The following is a 25650-nucleotide window of genomic DNA, read 5'->3' as shown; positions in this document are numbered from 1 at the left end:
CGCCAACCTCTGATTAATTTCTTCCTAACATCTAACCTAAATTTCCCCTCTTTTAGCTTAAAGCCATTCTCCCCCTCCCTATCACTATAAGACCATGCAAAAAGTCATTCCCCTTTCTTGTTTATAAGCTCCCTTCAGGTACTGGAAGGCCCTAATGAGGTCTCCATGAAGATTTCTTCTCTCTAGACTGAACAAGCCCAACTCCATCAGCCTTTCTTCATAGCAGAGGTGCTCCAGCCCTCCAATCACCCTCATGACCCTGCTCTGGACCCACTCCACATCCCTGCCTTGCTGTGGGCCTCAGGCCTGGACATAGCACTCCAAATAGAGCCTTACAGAGCAGAGCAAAAGGGCATCAACTTCTGTTTCGTCTTTTCGGTAACCATTTCACAGAACAACTGAGTCCTACTATTACCTCTTCCAAAGTTACTCTCCTTCAGCAAACCTGCAGCCTCTGTTCCTCCGATGCAACCTTTGCAACTTGCAAACTTCAAGACCCCTTACGCTATACTAAAAGAATGAAAGTTTTCATTGCATGCAACAAATTATCCCTCCAGACATGACTGCAGCCCTCGCGCCCGGCTCACGGGGCCCCGCGGCTCTCCCAGGGCAGGCTGGGTAGCGTTGCATGGTTACTGTTGCTACTCGAGCAGCGGCGCGGCGGCCCCAGCAGCGATGGTGAAGGAAAGCATCCGGGTGTACGCGCGCCTGAAGCCTCTGGGCAGGCGGCAGCAGGCGGGGGTAGGAAGGGAGCTCGGTGCTGGCGGGGTCCTACGTGAGGCGGGAACGGGGTGACTAGCTTGGAACCACCGAGAAAACTTGAGGCATTCGGCGGGATTTAGGCTGTTAACGGTTAAATATTGTTCAGTGCATTGAGGGATAATGCAGAGCTGCCTTTAGCCTGCTGTGATAGCAAGGAATAGTAAAAATGTTCCCGCTTATCCCTCAGAAGCATTTAGATGCCTGCCTCACCGTGCTTTCTTTAATGCCCATACTTGATATTGATAAAATTGTTTATTAAGCAAGCTGTGTCAGAGACTCTGCATTTCTATTTCACATCTTATTGTAGTGTCTATGTGACAACAAGCTGAGTCCCCTGTGCACTTGTTTTTTGGAACAATAGCTGTAGAAAGATGTGCTTGAGCATTCAAGGCTTTGAACTAGGCAGAACTACTTTGCTCTATGTTATTTTGCTATGCTCACTAACTGTGTTGCATCTAAGGGCTGTGCTGCTTAGCAACAAAGCTTACTTTGTTAACTCATATCCACATTCATTAGATTTACTCAGTTGAGGATGAAAAATCTGCATCCAGTCTGGAGATTATCGTGCCACGTGATTTAGCAGATGGGTTTGTCAACAATAAGCGAGAGAGCTACAAGTTCAAGTAAGTAAAAGTCTCACCTTTGTATGGTGACACACATCTGTAGAATCACAGAGGAGAAACCTATTCCTAACATAGTTTTGGTAGAGGTAGCTTTATATTCATACAGTTCCTTTAACAAGAGCAACACTTCAGCATATCATGTTCTGCAGCTGAATGAGTCTGATAAACACTAAAGTTGCTTCTGTTTGTTGTTTTTTTTTTTTTGTTGTTGTTGTTGTTTTTTTAGCCTATCCATTGCATACCATTATGTGTTCCCATCTTGATCTATAAGTCTTCCACTCCTACAGCTTGTTTTGAATTCACTGATGAAAAGTGAGTGCAGCACTATGTTGTTTTCTTGTGACCTAGTGAGTTGGCATAGACTAACCGAAGTGCCTTTATGTAAAACACTGTTTAAAAACAATGTTTTCAACACAACCAAAACAATTTAAAAAACGGCTGAAAGAATCAGAAACTATCACAGTAGATATCTCACAGTGGAACGTGAATAATTTTTAGGAACTTAAAATAAGTACCAATATCATCAAATTATTATTTATCTTTTTAAAATATGCAGAGATAATTTTAAGAATTTTGTGAATTCTAGATGTATAACCACTTTTGAAAAAAAGACATCCTTAACTTGGTATTCAAAGTTTTTTAAAATACCAAATCAAATAAATTATGTTATTCTGTGCTACTAAAAAAGAGCCACAGATGAACATCTGCAGTTTAGCCTGATGTCATTTTACATCAGCTAAGGAAATCTGTTCTGCTTGCAAAGTGAGGAACTGCCTTCTCCAAATTGATTTTATGCAAAAATAGCTTAGAATGCAAATGCCCAATGAACACTTTTATTCTGATTTACTCTATCATTTATTAAAATGTCTGTAGTAAATAATGCTAAGAAACACTATGACTTACTATCCTCAAAGCAAAAGAAAAGTAATACTGTGGATTAAGCATTTTATTTTTTTCCTCCATAAAGCTTACAGCTGCATAAAATCTGTGTCCCTTAGTCAGCTTAAACATTAGTCTCCTTTATTCTTACTTTCTTGTATGGGAGTCAAATACAATTTTTTGAATGACTTGACTAATACAGTGTTAGCAGAATAGAGTGTATATTTTATATACTGCATTTCTTTCAGATGTTGTATACCCTGCACATGTTTAAGGCTTTTCTATATACCCTATGAGGTTCTATATTAATGTGCAATTCCAGACAGGAGGAACAGCACAGCAGGGCATGAACAATCCAGAAGTTTTCTGAAGTGTATTGATTCCTGAACTTCCTAAAACTTAGTTAAAGAGCCAATAAGGAGAGGAGGATCTGCTACACCTCTTATTTACAAATATAGGAGGACTGATCATGGATGTGAAAGCTGGGTGGCCTTGGTTGTAATGACTATGAAATTGTAAAATTCAAAAACCTCAGAATAGGAAACAAGGAAGAAAGCAAGGTCACAACCTTAGACTTCTTGAGAGTAAGTGTTAGCCTGTTCAGGGACCTGCTTGAAAAAAAAAAAAACCCACGAGACACAGCCCTAGATTGTTGGGAAGTCCCAGAGAGCTAGTTGTTTTTCTAGGATTACCTCCTTCAGGAACAATCTGCCCTGATAAGAAATTAAGCAGTGACAGCAGGGGCCTGGATGGTTGAGCAGGAGCTCCTGACTGTAGACAACCTTAAAAAAAAAAAAACAGTATTAGAGGTGAGAGCAGGATCAGGTGACCCAAGAAGACTGAAGGATGGGGTTTGGAAAGGTTATGTAAGTGCTCAATGAGGGGGATTGAAAATGAGCCAAGCTGCTGTGCTCAAAAGATTATCAGCAAGAGTACAAAATCCACCAAGGCCATTTGCTGTGATGTAATTAATACGGAATCCAGTTCTATAGAACAACTTAATTAGTATCCTGGATGATGGGACCAAGTTCATATTCAGCAAATATTCAGTTCTGTGTTATCTGCAAATGGGTGGTTGACATACCAGATGGTTGTCCTGCTGCTCAGAGAATCTGGAGAAAAAGCCAGTAGAAATCTTAAAGTTCAACATTGTGAAATGTCAAATCCAGCTCCTAGAGAGGTAGAAACACATGCACCAGTACAGGATTGTGATTGGCTAGAAACCAGGTTTTCAGAAAATTACCTGGAACACTGTGTCCAGTTCTGGGCTCCCGTAAAGAGACTGGGATATCTGACATATTAGGAGAGGTTCAGAGTGCTAGGACTCTTTACAGAAAGAACAGTCCAAAGCAGCTGTTTATTCTCCCTATATGCAAATAATCCAACTTGATAGGACAGAACCCTACTTCAGTTGACTCTTCCTTGAGTAGGGGAATTGTAGTAGGTGGTCCCTTCCAACTTCAAAGATATATAATTCTCTACGAAAACTGCAGTTGCTTTACATAGGAAAGATTTAGTTAAACATTTTCCTTTAATGATTACTGTATGTGTGCAACAGAATGAAGGAACTGGTTATTTAAAAAAAAAAAAAAAAAGGAAAAATATATTGGTAAGACACAGTATTTAGTTATGGTGTAACCTATTTATCCAGATTCCAGTGTGGTGCCAGTTACAAACGCTGACTCTCTCAGTAGATCTAAAATGAGGATTATCTTTCTCTAAGCCACATCATTTTATCAGAGGAATTTATTGTGAAGATCCCATCAATGCAGCTCTGTGTTTAGCAGACTATTTATATGCAATAGTACAACAGATGCTGTGAATAAGACTACAGGGAAAACATTGTACTAAGTTATGTAAGCCTAATGATGTAAACATCAACTACTATAAACACAAGTATGAATCAAGTAGTGTTTTAAGAATCTGAGCAATTATTCTTTGCTTAATATTTTCAGATTTCAGAAAATTTTTGATCAAGAGGTGAAGCAAGATGTGGTTTTTGACAGCATTGCCAAACCAGTGGCAGAATGGTACGTTGTTCTTGAGAGTAATTAGGATCAAAAATAGATTTTGTTGTATTAGTTGGAGGAGAGCTGCCAAGTGTTTGTCTCATAGTAAAAGTGCATTGATGTTTTGATTTTCTGAATACTGACATATCTGAATCTGGGAGATATAAAACAATCCCCTGAGAATTCTATTTATGGTAAAGTTTTAGGAGTTAACGATGCAACTACACTGATACAGTAGTATTTTTTTGTTGCATAGAAATAGAAATCCATGTATAGTTATCTTTTTACCTATAATATAAGCTCACTTCATTGCATTAGAAAAGTATTTTCTATACAGTTTCATGAATCACAGAATCATTGAGTGGTTAAGATTGGAAGACGACTTCTGGAGTTCAGCACAAAAATGATAAACAAAAATATCTTTTTATTTTTTATTTACTAGTTCTGTTTTTGTTTTTCTGGACTTTTAGTAAGGTGTAAGCATCAGACTTTGTTTTTGTGGAATATTGTCATTGTTTACTAATTTAAAGGCAGGCTTATGTGACCAATTTTTTATTCTGACATGGACATTTGTGATGCAAGTGTGAGAAATAGCAGTTTAGCTAACCTGCAGGTAAAGGTTCTTCACAACTGAATTATTGCTAATGTGAGTGACTTATGTAGAAAAAAAAAGAGACCTGTAGAGTTTATATACAGTAAAAAGACATCTACTTTTTGGATGTCAGCTTGAAACAGTGTAGTTTACTATATCCCCTAATTTGAGAAATGGGAGAAGGAACAGCTATAGATTTTGTAATTTAATAAAAAATGAAAACTTCATTAAGCTTTCATCTCAAACAGCTATTAGTCATGTTCATTTTGACTTAAATTTAAGTTCAGAATTGTTCAAGAATACTGCTTATTATAGGTTACAGTTTGATAGATGTCACTCATACTATTTTTGTGATACTTATCTTCTGCAGTGCTTTTGGTGAAATTTTAAATGTATTTGAGAATTTCAGTCAAAATAGGAAATTATATTTCAGCTTGCCTTTTTAGGAAAACTTCTTTGAAATTTCAGTGGAAACTTACACTAAGCTCTCAGAAACAATAACGTGCACATTTGGACATCAATGTTATTTTTGAAATATGAGACATTACCAAATTAGATTTGTTCCATAAATCTGCCAAAGCATAAAGAAGAAACGTCATGCTGAGATACTTTGTTTAACTAAAAGGAACTTTAATCTGATCACCAAATGAGAGAAGATACCTAAATACTATGTGTAAAGACACATTCTCCCTAAGAAGTGCTTTTCCAGATCCTGTAAATTAAGTTTTCTTTTTTTCATCAGAAGTATTATGTCTGGGGACTGTTTTTACCAAGATTGTACTGATTTATTTACATATTTCTTTGTTAGTCTTATAAAATGACCGTGAGCCACTGTTTTCTAAGATTGCAAAAAGGAAAAAGAAAGACTTTGGTAAAACATTTCAAGTCAGCAAGAACTAAGATAAGGAGATTGCTTACAAGATCTAAAGATCAAGATATTTTCCACTTTCCTCGTGTAGCAATTGGACAGATCAGTACAATGGAAAAGGCATTACAACAGAGGTTGTAACAATGATGTAAGGACTGAGGCACTAGAGAGGTGCTACAAAGGAAGGAGAAGAAGATTGCTCACCCGTATCAGAAGTTTCTAGGTTTGCAGGGGAAAGCTTCACCAAGGAGGGATCTCCAAGAAGAGATCCTTTGTTAGTGGCAGTCAGCCCTTAAGTGGGATCTAACAGAGGTGCAGCCAGGCTCCACCCTTTCCTGTCATGCAGTTGAATTGCCTTCACCTGTGCTCCCAGGGCTGACCAGGTCCTTTACTCAGGTGCTCAATCAGTGGTTCAAGCTGTGACTCATGAGTTACCTTATACTTCAGTAATCCAGTATTTTCATAGCTAAGAACACCCATCTTCACATTACTAGTCATTTAAAATGAAGCTTCAGAGCTCTAATTAAAATAACAATATGAAATAAACTAGTGAAAGCAAAGTAAAAGCAAAATTTGTTTCTGATTCCCAGCCATTACTTTAATCTACAAATAGACACTCAAAGAATTTAGGCCTTATTTAGTACAGCCTTTTTGATTTAAGCATTTAAACATTTTTTATTTATTTACATTATTCAGTTTTGCTGCAATGGCTTCTGACTCTGGACTGACTTCATCCAGCAGCTATCAAGATGAGATTCCTGTATTTGTCTTTAATATCTGCTGATGTCAAAAGCTTGATAATAAGGTCACTCTATTTCTTGAGATCTTTTTCATTATTAATTGAAGCTCAGAGTAACAAAAATGGAGTCAGAGTGTTCTGACTTTCCTGAGAAAGACGATTGTACTGGTATCTATAAAACACTATGTTTACATCGTGTAAACATTTAGCATGTTTTCAAGGAATGGTAAAGATTTTTTTTTTTTACAAATACATTTCTCTGTTGATCTTTTGTGTGTGTGTGTGCAAATTATGTCTACTGCTAAAAAATTCTCTCTTAAAATCATAGAATAAACAGATTGGAAGGCGTCTCTGTAAGTCATTAGGTCCAACCTTCTGAACAAAACAGGGATAGCTTCAGAGTTTGCTCAAGCATAGTAAAGCTTTGAAAATAAACCAAAGATGGGAATCCCACAACTCATTGTGCATCAGTTCCAGGACTTACCTGCTCTCATTGTGAAGAACACTTTCATCATATTTTGAACTTCCTTTGCATCTTGCAACAACTGCCTTTTATCCCATTCCTTCTTGGAACAATCCATTCTGTAACAGAAAGTGACAACTACACACATGTATAGCCTCCTCATCTCCAGGCTGTCAGAAAACAACTCCTTTTGCTTATCCATGTATTAATGTTCTCTAGCTTGAACCAAATTGCTTTTGTTAGAATCACTCTCATTTCTTTCTAGAATCCTTCTTGAATTGGGAAATCCAAATCTGAACACAGAACTCATTTTAGAATTTATTTTTATTTATATATTTGAAGTTAATATAGTTTGATGGAAACTTTTTGTTCGATTGAACAAAGCTTATCACAGAATCATAGAGTGGTTTGGGCTGCAAGGGATCTTTAAGATCATCTAGTTCCAGCCCCCCTGCTACAGACCAGGTTGCTTAAAGTCCCTTCCAGCTTTGTTTTGATTGCTTCCAAGGAGGGGGCATCCAGAACCTCTCTGGGCAGCCTGTTGCAGTGTCTCATCACCCTCACAGTAATGAATTTCTTCCTAATATCGAGTCTAAGTCTACCCTCTTGAAGTTTAAAACTATTTCCCCTCATCCTGTTGCTACATGACCTTATAAAAAGTCCCCCTTCAAGTACTGGAAGGCTAACATAAGGTCTCCTTAGAGCCTTCTCCAGGCTGCAGAGGGAAGCAGCTGTTATACTTAGGCACAAACTATCCTTCGGTCTCATTAACAAGAAGCATAGAAACAAATGAAAAGTTCTGCGTTCATAAACTTTAAATAGAAAAAAAAAAATCATGGTAAATTAAAACAAAATGTATCCAGACCACAACAAAACAACCTCAGCCTGCTTTCAACCTCTGTCTAATATCACTGAGTTTTATACCACTTTGAGTCATCTCAGATACTCAAGAACAAAGTACTGAATGGTATTTTGAACTATAGCAACTAATCATAAATTTTCTAGCTTACACTTGAGAAATTTCTCACTTGAGGAATGTTAACAAGTTGTAAACACAATGGATCAATGAATTTAAGCATAATTACTTGTGTGAGTTAGACTTTTGTATCACATTTTTGTTTAGGAATGTTGTGTCTTCCCACCATGAAGTAAGTCTCTTGAGTAACAGCAATTGTTAGTATGCAGCTCTGCAGCAGTCATTTACTTAAATAAGAGTCTACATTGCTGTTTTTAATGAAATATTAGTTTTTTACTACACTTTTTTGTTTTTAATTGCCACTAATTATGAGTAAATTAGAAAATGCAAGTTAACTGTAAGTAAGAAAAGTAAGAATATTTGAGGGAAAATAACAAAATGTCCTTGCTCCCTTTTAACTACATTTGTAGATGTATCCATTCTAGAAAGTGCTGTAGCTGATAATTGATACAGTTTTTCTGACAGATTTTGCTTAGTAACATAATCAGGGAAGAGACAAGGTCTTCTCTTAATATAAAAATATTTTATTGAAGCCCTGAATCTTGTCTTCTTTACAATCACATAATCTAGTCCAACACAAAATAGAAATGCTCTTTAAAATAGCTGCTTTTTCTTACATCTCTAAACCACCACCGTTGCAGGTACGGTGTTACAACAATTCTAATTTTCTCTTTTATTGGGTGACTAACAGTCAGTGCTTAGGGAAAAAAGTCAAACATGGAAATCTACCTTCACCTAGTATTCTGTTAGCTCCCGGTTAGTTGTAGTTTAGGGACTTTCTGATAGAAAATTAATTTCTTATCATCAGAGAACATTTTCAGGAATTAATTTAGTCTCTGCTGATGCCTGCGTGATCTTTTAGCGTCCACAACATCCACTGCAAGGAATTTGATAGCTTAACACCATTTTGCATGAAGAATCATTTCCTCTTGCTTGTTTTGAACCTGCCATCTGCAAACTTACTTTGATACCCTTACCTTCTGACAGATAATTACTGTATTCAGCATTCAGATATAGTGGTGGTAGGCATTATAAATTCCTAAGATAAATGAATGAGGTGTTTCCTAATAATGAATGTTTTGATTTTTAACATCTGGAATCTAAAATATATCTATATACACTCTGTCTTGTGGGTGTTTTGGTCTTTGGGAGCAGATGTTGATTGTAGTTCCTTTTAACATGTTTCTGTTTTTTTCTCTGTCATCCTACTGTAATGGATTAAAATAAGCAATTTGGCATCTGCTCAAGCCTTTAATAATTTGGAGAACCATTGCATCTCTTGTGGCGCCAGACTAGCAGTTATCTATATGTGGTTCTTTTTATCTTATGCAAGGGTTGTTTGCCCCTTTTTATTTATAAACAAAATGCACAAGAATAATTTATCATTTCTTTCTGCTTATACAAAAGGAGTGGATCTTTAAGCATAGTAAACCAAATCCAGAGTAGATTGTACTTCTGATGCGTTTCATCATGAAAGTAATTCCTTCTTGATTATTTTATGTCTTGTCAGCATTTTTTATTATTCATATACATTCTTTGTACTTTCTTCATATATTTTGTCAGGATACTGGAATTTTGGTAGAAAAATTTCAAGTGGAGGGAAACTTTTTGCAATGTTGGCTACTGAGAAGAAAGAGAAAAACTGGCCCTCCTTAATCTGATTTCTTTATCATGTAGACTGTTGCCACTTCTGGTTTGGCTGGCCATGTGAATATCACAGTCAGTAACAGATTTCAAAGAGTTACAAATTATTTACTCAATTTTTGTTTGTTTTCAGACAAATGAAAATTCAAAATAATTATGTCCTCTATCATTTTTACCTCACTGTTTATAGTTAGCCAGAGTGCAGTACAGGATGTTAGAGCACTTAAAATACATTTCAAGGCAGTTTACAACAATCAACAAGAAATTGATCTAGAAACATGGAGACAGATTTTTGCCTTCTGAGACAGAGCTGGAAACAAATACTTATCAACTATGAATATCAATTGATATTTTAAAATCAATGTACCTAAAGTTTTACTTTTAATATCAAGGGAAAAATGAAAATTTACATTTATATTTCAGATATCAGCTCATCGAATGTGTCTTGGTAAAAATACAAGCCTCTCCTTAAAACAGGACAAGAAACTTCACTAGCTGTTAAAAAGAAAATAACTGCTGAATTATTCTGTCAAATTGCACCAACTTCTCATTGGTGGAACCTAGATTACCACAATTTGGGAGTACCTTTTTCTTTCTTTGCGTTAAAACCCCACTCTTCTAAAACAAAATCAGGACTAAAAGTCAGGATCAAATATGTTGTGTCATAATGTCAAATATATCACCTCATCAGCCATGGCTGATGAAAATCACATCCGCTGTAGTCTAATCCTACATATATCCTGCTGAGTGTGCAGCTGAACTACTGTTCATCCTACTAGTGTACAGCCTATCTTCTGTTCTGCTGTTTAATGGAAATCAGATGAATACTGAGAGTCTGATGATTTACAGAGAAAAACATTTTGGATAGGTTTTTGTTAGGTACTTCAGCAAATGTGAGGTGTGAAAAAAGATGATCACGTCTGAATGGCATTTCAGACTGTGTAAATTCTATTGAACCTGAAATAAATATGTTGAATTGAAGACAGCTGCTGTGTATTTAAGAATTACTGTTAACCTTGTTTTGGTTTTATAAAAAGCTTATCATAAAGAATATGCTCTATATATTAATTTTTTAAAAAATTTTTCTATAGTGCTTTGGCAGGATATAATGGTACTATCTTTGCATACGGCCAAACAGGCAGTGGCAAAACATTTACGATCACAGGAGGAGCTGAACGTTACAGTGACAGAGGCATCATTCCCAGGACCCTCTCTTACATTTTTGATCAATTGCAGAAGGTATGGGAGATTGTTTTCTGCATTTGTTGGTTTTCTTTTTTAAATGACTGGTGTAAAAATATTTAGCTATATTTTGAAGGACTGTTTTTATAATACTGTCATAAAGTAACAGTAAGAAGCCCTAAAATTAGTAATTCAGTAATGTTTAAGAAAACATGTAACTTTTCATGAAATATCACACAATAATGAGCTGCTTACTGTTGGTTACCTGCCTTTAGAATGAGACAATGGATGTGAAAGGGTGTTGGTTTGTTTTTTTTTAAACCATGCTATTTTTTCACTGGATTCTATTATATACATTCAGATCACATAAGCAGTTGTGCTTGTCTTCACTGCTTTACCCTTTTTTTTCATTGCATGTATTGCATCACATGCGCATCCTGCAAAAATAGCTTTGACTTCTATGCAATGATAAACCAAAAATATTGCATTAAATAAGGACCATTTTTTTCACTCATCATAAGTTATATAGTTTCTTTGTGCTTGATTGATACTCAAAAAAACAGTACACTTAAAATACTCAGCTATTAACTCAGCACAATTGCATGTTCATATTTGATGCAATTATCTATTAACTATAATACTGACAGATAGCTAAATTATTATGAAAGTAATAATTTTCAAGTCAGTAGTGCAGGATTTGAAAGAGAATAAGTATGTGTATTCTTCTTTTCTGCCCTTTTCTTTTTAACTCCAATTACATACTTATATGGAAAATTTTTATGTGTAGGTGATATTACTAATAAAAGTCTGATTCACTCAGCATAATTGAATTGAAAGTGGTCATATGTTAGGCTCATTTTTTAATATAATTACATATGTATAACTTATGAACAAATTATGCAAATAGTAAAAATGTTATTAATATTTATTATTATTATTATTGCTGTTATTTATTTTTCCTAATGTACTCTTATTAAAAAGACAAAAAAATCCTTTGGTCTGTTTTTAAAACAGAGTCAGAACCTAAAGACAAGCTAATAGTGGCTAGAAAAATCCTTTCAAAAGTAATGAATTATACTCTGAAAACTAATTTTGCATGTGTTTTATGCTAGAACTGTCAATTTCTAGTGGAGAAATAGTCATTCCACCTGTGTAAATATGGGTTTGGCTTCACCAAAAAATTTCAACAGTACTAAGAAATATTTATATTTCATTCTCTGCTACTTTTTTCCTCGTCTTACAATATTTCTGACATTTATAGTCCTCACCCAGTTATTTCTTTTCTTTTAATTGTTTTTAATACTCCATAGAAGATTTTCCTACCACCGTCAACTCTGTGAAACTGTTGTGAGATTACTGAATTTGACACAGCCGTTAAGGTAAAACACACAACTCTAGTGTGGTAATCAAGCCAAATCTAGGAGCTATGAACTTACTTTTTGGTGAATCCATAAAGTAAAATGAATGTTATTAATGCTCCATTTCAACATCTCTAGTTCTAGCCCTGAAGAACTTAGAAGGGAAACTAAGTACGCTCAAAACAGTTTTATGATTACACAAATCAAAATCTCCTACAAAAGAGTGTCATTGTTGCACTTACAAATTCTTTAAGCCAATTTAGAGACCACTGCAACCCACTGAATTTGAAATCCTGTACTCTTCTTAGAACAAAAAAAATCCATCGCATCTCCTGTGCAGAGAAAGCCATTGTACTTAGCTGAAGGAAAATATTGGAGGTGTAACTTGACCGCAACTTAGCTTTAAGTCATTTCTGCGGCACCGTAAATCCAGAACAAGTGAAACTTAATTTCACAACTTCTTCATTTATTCTATATACAGAAAACAGGGCAACAAACAATGTTTGACAGAAGGTAATAATGATATTTAAAATACTACAAGCATACTCTAAAGTCTCAACAGTTAAGAGCAATGAAACAAAATCAAATAAATGCAAATGATTAATAAGAAAACTAGTCTTAAACCTCCCCTAAAATATTTCTTATTATCCATTTATATTAATTTTTCTAATAACTAAAAGACAATTCCCAACTAATATACTACCAGAACAGGGGAAAAAAAAAAGCCTAGTTGAATAGCAAAGTGAATTTTTAAGTTAGTTATTCTGAATTTCACGTTTGAAAGAATTCTATATTTAGTCTTCTAGCTGACCTTCAGCCTACAGGTTGGAAAGATGGCATAAGTAATATGTCTTATTTTTGTCTAATACAAGGGAACTCTGAACATCAGTAACCAGCCAACAGCATTCCAGATTTAAAAAACCTTTTTCTATAAGTATGTACTTGTGTGTTTTACTTATTAAAGCAAATACTGTAAAATAACTTCATTTTTATGGAAAGAAATAAGTGGATAAAGTGAAGAGATCTGAACTCTGATGATTGTTTATTATATTTAAAGTAAATTTTATTTTGTCCTCTGTAGCAGTGATATGAGCAAACAGTTGTGCTTCTGCAAGCATAGGGTGCAAAAGCAAAAAGAGAAAAAGATGTGTTTTCTCTCTTTCTATCTAAATACAAAAAGAAAAAAAAAACTCAACTTTCTTCTAATGGGCATATTGGAGTTCAGGGTACTTCTATTTTCATATATATTTTTTTTAAACTTCTTCCTTTTTCTACTTTAGATTTCATGCATGTGGTGTCTCAGAAAATATCTAAATATCCCTAAATGAGAATATAAACAATACCCAGGAGAAGAAAAAGAAACAGAATCAGAAAACAACTTAGAAGTTGTAGTGATAAGTCTTTCCTCTGGCCTAGCTTTCACTTGTGTTTATAGCTCTTCCTTTGCCCAACTGTTTATTTGTTGTTTTATTATTTTTTGTTTGCTTATTTTTTAGGACAACAGCAAAGTCTATACAACTCATGTTTCTTACTTAGAAATCTACAATGAATGTGGTTATGATCTGTTGGACCCAAGACATGAAGCTTCCAGATTAGAAGATTTGCCGTAAGTGACAAAAATACATATAATAGACAAGCAAAACAAAAATCACTGTCAGATACCACGTATATGTGATCCTAGCATTTACTAATACTTGGACAAGGATAGTTACCAAAAAAAAGGCATGTAGGTCACAGAAATTAAGTCCAGCAAGGTTAAAGACCTTGCACTTAACAGGAAATTCAAAACCTAAGTTTTTGAAAATCTCTACATTCCTCCTGAAAGAAGAGTTTATGGCTTACGTTGCTCTTAAAATAACAAATGATAAATAGTTAAAAGTGAGTCTGGAAACCATAAACCTTCTCACTCAGCATGACAGCAGAAATGTGTAAATAGCAATTTCATCACTGCTGATAAAGTGCACCAAGAACTGCCAATGGACTAATATCAGAATATAATTGAATTTTCTGTCAAAATAGATAATTACACTTGTAACGAACTCATTTTTAATATTTTTTCCCCAAAAATACGTTCTGGAATTACTACATATAATTCTAGAATTACTATAAGAATTATTATAAAATATATGTTAAGCTTTCTACACAGCATGTGCTAACCAGGAACTGTAACTACAAAATCCTTTACGATCAGCCTTTGTAAGACAAAGTTGTCTAGAGAGAAGAAAGAAGCCAACAAATTCAGCATATGAGACTGGACTGCAGATTGGTCTCCCAGCTTCACTTCACATATAAAATAATGAAGAACTCCATTTCTTAATGAAACATTAATAAAATACTGTTGCTGGTTTTTTGGTTTTTTTTTTTTTGTTTTGTTTGTTTGTTTTATCATGAATGTACGACAGCTGTTCTGAAAATCATGCCTCCTGTTTTATTACGTTGGCTAATATTCCATTTTGTGACAGATAAACAGCAGTAAGGTAGTCTGAAAAAACAACATGGAAGTGTGTATGAAACAGATGTGTCACTGAATTTCTCAGTGCAGGAAAAATGACACCCATTGGCATTCATTGACACTGAAAGCTTATTGATGTTAAGCACAGTGAGGTTATGGGTGGTGAGCATCAGCAGCAGTGACATGAAAGACAAGCCACATTCCAGATTGGCCATGCACAGCTGTCACACCACAAAATGAAGAGTGTCTCAATCAGCTTATCCACACAAATCAGCAGGTTATGACCAGGGAACTGCATGTGGAGTTGAATATCAGCTTCAGTGCAAAGTTGGAAGATTGCAAATTTTGTGCCAAGTGGGTCCCATGAACACTCACATAGGAACAGAAAGAACAACGTATGTGTATCAGGAGCTATTGAACCAAAATGAGGCTGAAAGTGACTGTTACCAGGTATCCAGATACCTGGATTGTATCATCATTAGTGATGACACATGGTGTCACCACTATGAGCTAGAGTCAAAACAACAGTCCATGGAGTGGTAATACCCAAATTATCCATTGAATAAAAAGTTTGATACACAGTCCTCAACTGCTAAAATAAATGATGCATGCTATCTTTTGGGATGTAAGAAGGGTTACCCTCTTTGATTTCCTGGAAGTCAGACAAACCATCAACTCTGACAGCTGCATCATGATTCTGACTAAGCTGAAGATTCAAACTTTTAAAATCAGGCCAGAGAAAAAGAAAACCTTTATCTTGCAACACAACAATGCCAGGCTGCAAGCAAATCTGAATACCATGGACACATGGCTAGTATTGGCTAGGCTGTCCTACCACAACCACTGTATAGTCCAGGTTTGGTACTTTCTCACTTCTATCTGTTTGGGCTGAACAACATTTTCCTAACAACACTGTCATCATAGCAGCTATGAAAGTGGGTCATCTCCATCAAGTGCTAAATTTTATGAGCATGGCATGCAGGCTCTTATTCATTGCCAGTAAAAATGCATAGCTAACAGTGATGACTATATTGAAAAAGTGTTTTGCAGCTGAGAAGCTATTCTATCAAATAGTGCTATTCTGCTCTTTGTATTGTTTTTAGCTTCCCTGGAAATAAATAGGAGGTATTGCTTTCAGTGTGACCTAATATATGGCTATTACAATTTCAGTACCTCAGTTGTCAAAAAGTATATATTCTGCAATAAATATACACCTTCATCACTTATATTTAAGATCGTGTAAAATTATTCAGTTAATAAGACATTTGTTTATTTTTAAGATATTCAGGGGTTAAACTTTTAGAAATAAATTGTAATGGCCTGAACTAAAATGAGAGAGAAATTGCATAAAGCGTAACTACATGATCAGTTATATTTTAGTTGCTTGGACATATTCTTGCAAATGGCAAAGTAAATAGCAGTTACAGAGACTTTAAAATATATGAAGTGTTTATTACCTGATACATATTTCATTTTTTAATGAGAATTTTATGTATTTAAAACATTTTAGGGTTGTACTGGTGGTAAGCAAAGTACAAAAGAATATAATTTACTCGGGTTTCTTTGAAAGCACATTTTCATAGCAATATTTTTTTTAAAACCTTATTGCTTATTTTACTTTAACAGGAAGTTGTTTAACATCACTGCTTTCAATTCCACCGTGGATCATCAGGCTTTTAAGAACAATGAAAAGCCAAATGCTGTTTTTCTGTAGCTTTATAAATATTAGCAACCTGTGCTGATATTCTCCCAACTATGTACAGTAGACAAGAAAAATATTGAAGAATTATATTATTTTAGAGAAGGAAACAAAAGATTAGTTAGTTTAGTAGGTATGCAGATTGTTTTGGAATGTTCTTGTTATTCTTGTTATCTACATTCTTGCAAAGATGGGATTGATGTAATTTGCTTCAGAAGTAGATAATTCTGCCTACGAAGCTCTGTGTTAATGGTTATATTATTTATCAATTTAATGAAAGGTATAAACACAGTGATGATATTTGTGCAATAAAAGTTAAAATATTTTCATAACAGAGTCATTGATAATATTTGAAAACCAGGGCATGAAAACAGTATTGATTTTTAAGGTAGAGTTGAATGACAAAAAATTTTGAATTGCCCATTGTATCTAAAGATTGCATGATTAGTTCTGGAATTCTAAATTCATCTGCAATTCAAGATGAGACAAGGCTTTCATTAAAAAAAAAAAAATCTCAATTTTTTTTTGGAAATAGATTCTGACAAATGGGTGAATATAGACTGCATGTTCTTCTATGTCATTACTTACACATATGTAGATATGCATCCCAACTATTCATGTCCATTTATGTTTTTCCACTGAAAAGATGCTTTCTTTTTGCTTCTTACTCTTCCTTGGAACCATGTAAACTTTGGATTCAGTCTAATTTAAATGTACAATATTCACTATATATAGCAAGCTTGTATTTTTGGAAAGAGCTAAGTCTTTACAACACAAACATTTTCATGAGTTGCACTGTAACAATATTCTATGTTTACAAGAAGAACATACTGAATATGTGAAGCTCATTAACAAGATCTAATGCAATCATGTTTCTAGTAGGTACATAAACAAATATGAGTTTTAAACCCCAGTAAATTTAGTTTAACAGGAAAAAAAGTTTTCTAAATGTTTAGTTATTATGATTTTACATGTAGTCCATAAAAATTACCTTTTGAAATACCCTAATGCCTAATATGCAGTATTCCTTAGTTTGCAAGCATAACTTACTTTTGTTGTAGAAAGCTGGATTTTTTTTTTTTTAAGTTCTGTGACACTGTAGCTGAAGTTTATTCAGATGTTTATTCAGATGCACCTTCAGTTCAATTATTAGAATGTAAAAGTTTTATTTAATATCAATAATTCCATTCCATGCTTATACAAGGAAATAAAAACTAAAATTGTTTTCAAGTATATGAAAGGCATGAAACTATTGTAGAATATAGGCAATGAATGAGTATTCGAATTCTGACTGCCATCTCCTGTTTCTATGATAAATGATTTGCAGGACTGTTCAAATTAGGAGTTTTTCTGAAGCTCTTTTGCTCCAAGGTTTTGCAAGAGGCTTTGTCTTCTAACAGGTTTCCCATTACACAGTCTGATTTGCGTAGCTCTATGATACTGAATCAAATCAATTTATCTTCAGTTATAAACCAGTTAGGAAGAACTTATACCAATGGATTGTATTATTTATTAAGAACTTGAAATTTTCCTAACACTAAATAATAAAACAAACGTAAATGCTGAGATTGTTGAATTGTAAATCATAGACTAAATCTTACAAAAAATTTAAAAATTTGCCACTTTTAACTGTCCAAATTATGGCAGGTGACACTCATGCATGTGAAGACAAATTAATGCTGGCTTATCTTAAAATAAGGGTCTGTGAGTCAGTAGCTGAGGAACTGCTTCACAAGGAGAACAGACAGCAGTTAATCTGACCTGTCAGCCAGCAGAAGTGTTTCCCCATTTGTGGGTCAATATGCTTTAAAAATCACCTTTGATACAGAAATACAACTTAGTATGCTTTAGGTTAACTCAAAAAACTACAGCAAGCAAACAAAACTGGTTAGTTTGTATTGAATCCTCTGAGAATCCATTCCTAGCTTATACTTCAGAAAGATGAAAGTTTTTGTTTTGTTTTGTTTTTTTTTAACTACATATTAATTTCAGAGAATTCCACAAAACAGAAAAGATTTTAAGCTATTAACCAATTAAATTATTCAATTACCAATGATGACATTACATATTAGTAACATGCAGAACTGTCATGGTTCATGAAGTCAGTATAAGATATTTTCACTTACTCTAAATTACCATATTAAACAACAACTTCAAATAATTTCTATTCTTCTATTTCTTCACCTGCCTCCAAGGGCCTACAGAGTTACTAAACTACTGACAAGTAAAGCCGAAACAGCAAATATGACAATCTCTCATACTGTTACTCAACAGAAAAAAACACCCAGCACCACACAAAATCATAAAGGCTCAAGACACAGTTTTCTATGTACAAGTGAAATTGATAATTTCCACTAATCTCCTTTTTGATGCAAATTAACCTGTTCCTTGCCTATAAACTCTAGATTGAAGCGTCAGCCCTTCCCCTTTGTTTATGAATGGAGAGATAGCAGACAGCCACTCTCAGTTCCTCAAAGATTATGCTCATTAGAATTTAAAAATATTTTATTTTAAATGTGTAAAATAATGTCCATTCACATTACATGTATGTAATTATGCCTGTATGAATATGACATTATGTTTGAATGATCTCAAAACAAATATGTTAGGAAGACGTCAATGAAAGCTTTCTGAAGTGATTTATCTACATCCTCTGTAGGGCAAATTAAATCAATTCAGATTAATGCTGTCCTGGTTCAGACTTTACTTTTAAATGAAACACTTCAGTATTCAACAAATATTTTATTATGAATTATATTATTACAGTTTCCATTAATTTCAAATGTTCTATTTCATTCATGCGTGAACTATTAATCTCATGTCTCAGTTTTAACTCATTCTGGACTGGGCCAAGGCAAGGTGAGAAGGAGGAGGTGCAGAGTGCTTTCTGCATCTCAGTAAGAAAGACCTGACAACAAATAGCATAATAAGATAACTGCTTAAATAAGATAGAATAAGGAGAGGAATGTAGGCAGTGAGTTTGTCCCTTTCTATTTGAGGTGCACTGAGTTCATGGAGCATTGAATGAACCAGAATTTATTTTCTCATGACACGGTGCACAGAGCGGAGTTGATCCTGTGTGGGGAAAGTTCTCCCTTCTGGCCTCTTGAGCTACTACATTTATTATTACCTGCACAGTCTCATTCTCATGCTGAGGTAGTATCACTGTATTCTGCTAATTATAGTCGTAAATGTTATATAACCTCATATATAACTTATGTCATTGTGGTTCATTATTTTTAGATGTTTATCAAGTTTTTGATATTATCTTATCTTAGATATCTTCAGTTTTAAGCCCCAAAGACAGATATAAACATATTAACATATATAAATGTAAACACATATAAATGTATTTTTAAAGTTATCATTTGTTTTCCAGAACTTTCCAATTTTTTTTGTTAAACAAATTGGTGAGATGCTATCAACAAACCAAAATAAACTTTAACATCAATATTTACAAGTAACATGAATTTCATAGAGGAAAGTATTCCTCATGTAAGACTCTCCTGCATTATGGCAGGTCAGCAGATGTAGGAAATAGCCTGAGTTAATAAAGGCATAAAAAATGCTGCTCACATCTGTATAATCAATGAATATAAAGATGTTATAATTACAAAATAAACTAGAGAGCTTGGCTAAGTAGATTATAATAACAAATAGAGAATAGATAGAATACTTACCCACGTCCTGGGCTTGCTACAAAACTCCAGAGGAGGGATCTCCAGAAGAGATCTTTTCCCACTGGTATCCAGCTCTTAAAAGGGTCTAGGAGAGATGCAGCCAGGCTCCACCCCTTCCAGCAGCGCAGGTGAATTGCCTTCACCTGTGCTCACATGGCTGACTCTTTGCTAGCCTCAGGTGATCAGAGGTTCAGGCCATGACTCAGCAGTTACCCATACACCATCCTACAGGTTTCCTAATCTGTTACAGATTCCCATCCATTAGACCAAATGGAAAAAATTCTTTGTTTATAAAGAAAACAAAACCTTTTCTTTGCCTTCTTTCAGTCATAATGGAAAACTTAACAGAGCTGTTCCTGCAAGATCCAAGTTAAGACTATGAAATTTAAACACTGCATTAATTTACAGGAAGCTATATAAAATGCTGTCATCATATTATACAGTAATTTTATAGTGCAATAAAATAAATCGTTTTATTGTTATTTTGGAACTTGTCATTTTGAGACAGTTTTAACAGATGCTTCTTAAGATGTAAGAATTTGTACTTCCTCCTAATAGCTGTAAGGCTATTGTATAGGAAGTTGTCAATGGTTTGGGATGTTCCTACTGTCTTCTTTTTATTTTAATAATCTTCCAAGGCTTTTTGTTCAAGCTAATATCTTTGTTGTTTGGAAATTATTAGACAAACTATGTAGTATGATTAGAAGTTCTAGAACTATGCCAAATGTTCATATTAAAGCAACACTGCTTTCCTGTATTATAAAAAGAGGGAGATGATTCTTACAGTACAGTTTGAAAGTTTTAAAATTTATCAAGACATGGTATTTTAATTAAAAAAAATCTATGGGCTTTAGTATGTGAGGCACGCACAGACAGCATTAAAGCAGACACAGCTTTATCAAAATATTGATATGCAAGAGCAGAACTGTGCTTTCAGAGTTATGTTCTCAGTTGAGTAAGCAGGTTTTTATAACTGTATTGGGGCTATTTTATCCTAGAGCACAAAAATATAGGGCTTTAAACAGGCAGCAATCATGCTTGTAAAAACAGTTGTTATGCTTACTAGAGAAACTGTCTATATTTACTTGTATTTTTCTTTCTGAAAATAGTATGTGCATTGCAACATGTTCAGATTATTTATATATATCCACTCCAACGTTTCGACCAAAGGATAAATAGCTTCTGTAATATTTAAGAGTAATACTACAGAATACTGCTTGGCTGCGTAATTTGTTTCTGCAAATTTTGTCAGAAGAAAAAAAAATAGACAAACACCAAACCAAAAATCTAACCTTTGTGTTTTTGAGGTAGCTTGGATTAATTAATGCGCAATAAACATCTACAGACAAAACCTCATGCCCTGTACTCCCTCTAGTGGTTAACCTCGAGGATCATGAAATATGTACATATTTATATTTTTAAATACACACACATAAACTGTTGGCTTCTTGATCTTTGTGTTTCTTGTTTTTACTGTTGATACAGAAAAAAATTCTTTTTAAACTTCAAGAAGTTCTATTTTCCTTCAGGTTGTCTCAAAACACATATCATCCATCCTTATAATTTGCGTATGTAACTATCAGAAAGACCAACACAAGGGAAAGGTGGTGCAAGAGATGTGATGATAGAGAAACTGACATAATAGAAAAGCATTGTGTTACAACAAAAGGAATAAGGACTGCTCATCCATCTCTGAAGAGATAGGCTCATAGTTAGCTCCAAGGAGCTAACTCCACAAAGCAGGAACCTCCAGGAAAGAGAGAGGGAGGAGAAGAAGAAGAAAGACAATCAGACAATCAGACCCACCACCCTTTCCTAAGGGTAGTCAGCCCTTAAATAGAGTCTAAGAGAGGTGCAACCAGGCTCCACCCCTTCTGATCGCACAGCTGAATTGCCTTCACCTGTGCGCCTAGGGCTGACCCACTCCTTTCCTCAGGTGTTCCATCAGTAATTAAGGCCTTGACTCAGCAGTTACTGCACTTTTAACACAGTTACTACACTTTTTAACACTTTGAATGGCCTTAACTCAGTGAGCTTTCCAAATTCAGTAATGTAACTACTTGACTTGTGTTTTGGATATTACAGGCTGCACTAGCTTAGGAGACCCTAACGGGTACTCAGTAAAGCTAATTAAGTGTAACTTTCACTTACTCTATTAAAAGAAAAATTTCTTATGTAAAGAAGCCTGTTTAGTAATTCAGAAAGAGTTTCAGTGATGGTAAGTAATTTTCCTGGAGTTTTGCTATATCATAGAATCATCTGAGTTAGAAGGGTCCCTTAAAAGTCATATAGTTCAACTCCCCTGCAATGAACAGGGACACCTACAGCTAGATCAGGGTGCTTAAAGCTTAGCCCAGCCTGACCTTGAATGCCTCCAAGAATAGAGTATCTACCACATCTTTGTGATTAAGGCCATTTCCATTTAACTACCTTCTGAAATATAAGGCTTGAAGAGGTACATCTTACAAAATTTCTAGCTTCAAAGGAAATAAATAAAAACATCCTATTTTTATTTGTTTGCTTTTAATGAAGAAAAGAATCGTTAACATCTTTAATTAGCAGCATTCAAAGAATGAGAAGAGAAATAGTCTTGAAAAAATGCAAATTATTAGAATCATGTTGGCTACAGGTGTGATGGTCCTGAAATATTCTATCCCTATTTTTTCATCATAATTATGTTTTATGCTTCATTAGTGCTTAATAACTGGCAATAGCAGACAGAAGCCCTACTCATTATTTGTTTGTGATGATTCATCTAACGTCTTATTCTTGAGATTTCATTCTACCTTACCAAAAAAACTTCTGAAGTGTTCTCTAGTAGGCACAGTTTTTATAATTTCTTTTTCCATTTGGATAAAGGAATAAAAAAAAGATGGTAGTATAAAATTAAAAAAAAAAAAAAATACTTCCTTTACCTTCACCATTTGATATTTTCAGTGTTTTGATTATTTTGCATTTTTAGATGTTACATTCTAATGCAATCCAAATAAAAATAGAGAACAAAGTTAACTGTACAGTAATTCTATTTCTTTGTTCTTTCTTCCTATCACATAGAAAAGTGACAATAATGGAAGACCCCGACCAGAACATTCACCTGAAAAACCTATCTCTTCAGCAAGCAAGCAATGAAGAGGAAGCCCTTAATTTGCTCTTCTTGGGAGACACTAACAGAATGATTGCTGAGGTAAGAACTGCTGCTACAAATCTTAATTGACTGCAAAAGAATTATAGCATTTCTAAACATCTCCTCAAAAGATTCATATTTTGGAAGTCCTCAGAAATGAATGTGAAATTCTTCCTTTAGAAGTGTCTTTCCACAATGTAATTAAATCATTTCTTTGATTATAACTTTCACTTTGTTTTCCTTAGTGATTCTGAACGGTGGCCTTTGATTAAATAATATGCTGCAATTAAAACAAGGAAAACAAAAATGTGTTTTTTCATTTATAAAACATGGGTGGGTAGTGGAAATGCTAACTGAGGGCTCAAACCAATGATTGAGCACCTGGTGGAAAGGCAGGGCCAACTCAGGGAAGCTCAGGTGCATGCAATGACTGGAAGGAGTGGATCCAGACTCCACCCCTTCCCAGACATCACTTAAGGGTTGGATGCGAAGGTAAGGGTGTCTTGCTGGAGATCCTTCCATGGGTAAGGGCTTCTGAGGATAAGCAGCTTCTTTCCTGGATTTTCTGCATCTATGGCTGTCATGTTTGAGTGAACCCTTGTTTGTTGTAGCCTGGGATCGTGCTGCTCTGTTTTCGTTGTTGTGTTTTCTATCAGTTTTCTATCAGTTCCAGTATCCATGTTACAGTACCATTAGTATTTATTTACTGTAGTGCAGCTAATTGCATTTTAGAATCTGCTAGAGTTTGTGTTTTTTTTGTTTTTTTTTTGTTTTTTTTTTTCCCCCCCTCCTCTCTGACTAAAGAGATATGTAGCAAGCTAGTGAGGAGGAAGAATTTTGAAGCATAGGGTCAAGTAAGTAGCTCTCTGTTATTGCTGGCTGCTAGTTCATATGGTGATACAGATGGAGATGTGTTTGAATACAAATTATAAGTGGCGCTGTGCGTTGTGATGTGTTGTTTTTTTTTTCTTCAGAAGTCTGGAAACTTGTCAATAACACTGGTAGAAAATTCACTAATGTGAGTGTCTTTTACTATTATTAACTACATGCAATAAAGTTATCTTTAGTACTGTTTAACTTAGGGTAGTAAAAAAAAAAAAAAATGTTCCTTAGCATGCTGAGGGAATATTTTCTTGCTTATTGCAGCAATATACACTTTGTGTAAATGCTAAGGTGATTTAAAAAAAAAAAAAAAAAAAAAAAAAAACAAAAAAAAAACTATACAGGTGGATTTCATTGTAGAGGTTTTTTAAGGTAGTTATCTCATCGTTGCTTTGTGACAGATATGTTTCAATTCAGAGAGTTTTCTGAGTGGGGCTTCTCCCTAGATGCTGCAAAGCTTACCACTTGTTATCCTTCGGCCTTTCTGACCTAAGGTGAAGGGAGTAATTTGTAATATGACTTAATGGAGTGAGTGTTTTCAGAAATTAGAGATAAATTATGTGATTTAAGATAGAGGTTTATGATATCAACTGTAAGTTCTCTAGAGATTCACGTTTTTAAGCCTTAATAGAATTGTGGTAATGCTTCCTGACCTCAAAAAAAATGAAAACATTATTGAAGTAAGCTTTAAAAGGCATAAGATGAGTTAACTTAAATAGAAAAGTAAGTAAACAAAACTGCTTTATCTATCACTTTTTTTTTTTTTTTTTTTAATGATGAAGAATTTAGGACTAAAATAACTGCCATGGATTGAATAAGAAATATGTGGCAGGATTGCAGTCTCTAGAATGGCAGACTAATAGCCTAGACCTGTGGTAATCCTTTATTGAAAAGTTGTGGTACTGTTTTAAAAATAAGAATGGTTACTTGAGGCTTTATGGCTGTACTTTTGCCCTTGTAATAACAAGAAGTGTTAATAATTTTCAAGATATTCTGTAGGCTACATTTATTCATTAAGTAACTGAACCCAAAAGAAAACTTAAAACAGGATACTTCTTACCTATACAAATCATGTAGGTAGTAAGGGGGGGACGGGGGGATGGAGATGGGGGGGGGGAATATTAACCTGCTCTAATTAGTGCAGAGTTGATTTTTATAGCCCAGTATGAGAGCAATACTTTGTTCCAGCTTTGATGTGTGCTATGGGCTACAGAAATGAAAAAAATAATAATAATAATAATAAAAAAAAAAAAACACCTGAATGCATAAATGCTTCTTAACATAAAAATATAAATAGGAAATGTTTCTCTTATATTTTGCCAGGAGGAAATGGGAAGAGTACAAACCCAAAAAACTGATTATTGTGTTGGCTTCTCTTTCATTTGTGTGATCCCTACTAAGCATAGTCTCTTGTACTGTTTGAAAGCATAAGGATCTCAGCAGTAATTTAGTGGAAAAATATGAATTTATTTATATTTACATTTTTAAATCAACTGTATGATTTAGATAGCTCAGATACAAGCAAACAAGGTATTTCAAAAAATAATTTTCATATATGACTGGTAGCAAAGGCATCTTAAATAGCTCATTTAGTTTTCATTAATGTTCACAGTCATTTTGTTCTTGTATATATACTATTAATATGCCTTCTGTTTAAATGTTCTTTTTTAATATCTTGAAACCAGAAGCTCTTGTTATCACTATCCTTTGGAGTAACA

General features: G+C 34.5%; 1 protein-coding gene across 1 annotated transcript in view; it reads left to right on the top strand.

Moving 5' to 3' along the window:
* The first annotated feature begins 675 nt into the window (after positions 1–675).
* KIF6 (kinesin family member 6) overlaps positions 676–25650 on the top strand; it is a 138051-nt gene continuing 113076 nt past the window's right edge. Inside the window, exons 1-6 of the mRNA XM_052686505.1 lie at positions 676–741; positions 1279–1385; positions 4220–4294; positions 10647–10794; positions 13592–13701; positions 22981–23110. Of these exons, the coding sequence (XP_052542465.1) occupies positions 676–741; positions 1279–1385; positions 4220–4294; positions 10647–10794; positions 13592–13701; positions 22981–23110 (636 nt within the window). The remainder of the gene's footprint in view (positions 742–1278; positions 1386–4219; positions 4295–10646; positions 10795–13591; positions 13702–22980; positions 23111–25650) is intronic.

Source organism: Tympanuchus pallidicinctus, unplaced genomic scaffold (genome assembly GCF_026119805.1).
Source record: "Tympanuchus pallidicinctus isolate F22 unplaced genomic scaffold, pur_lepc_1.0 scaffold1, whole genome shotgun sequence".
In the NCBI taxonomy this organism is placed as follows: Eukaryota; Metazoa; Chordata; class Aves; order Galliformes; family Phasianidae; genus Tympanuchus; species Tympanuchus pallidicinctus.
The sequence above is the reverse complement of the archived record's forward strand: the minus strand, read 5'-3'. Positions and strand labels throughout refer to the sequence as shown.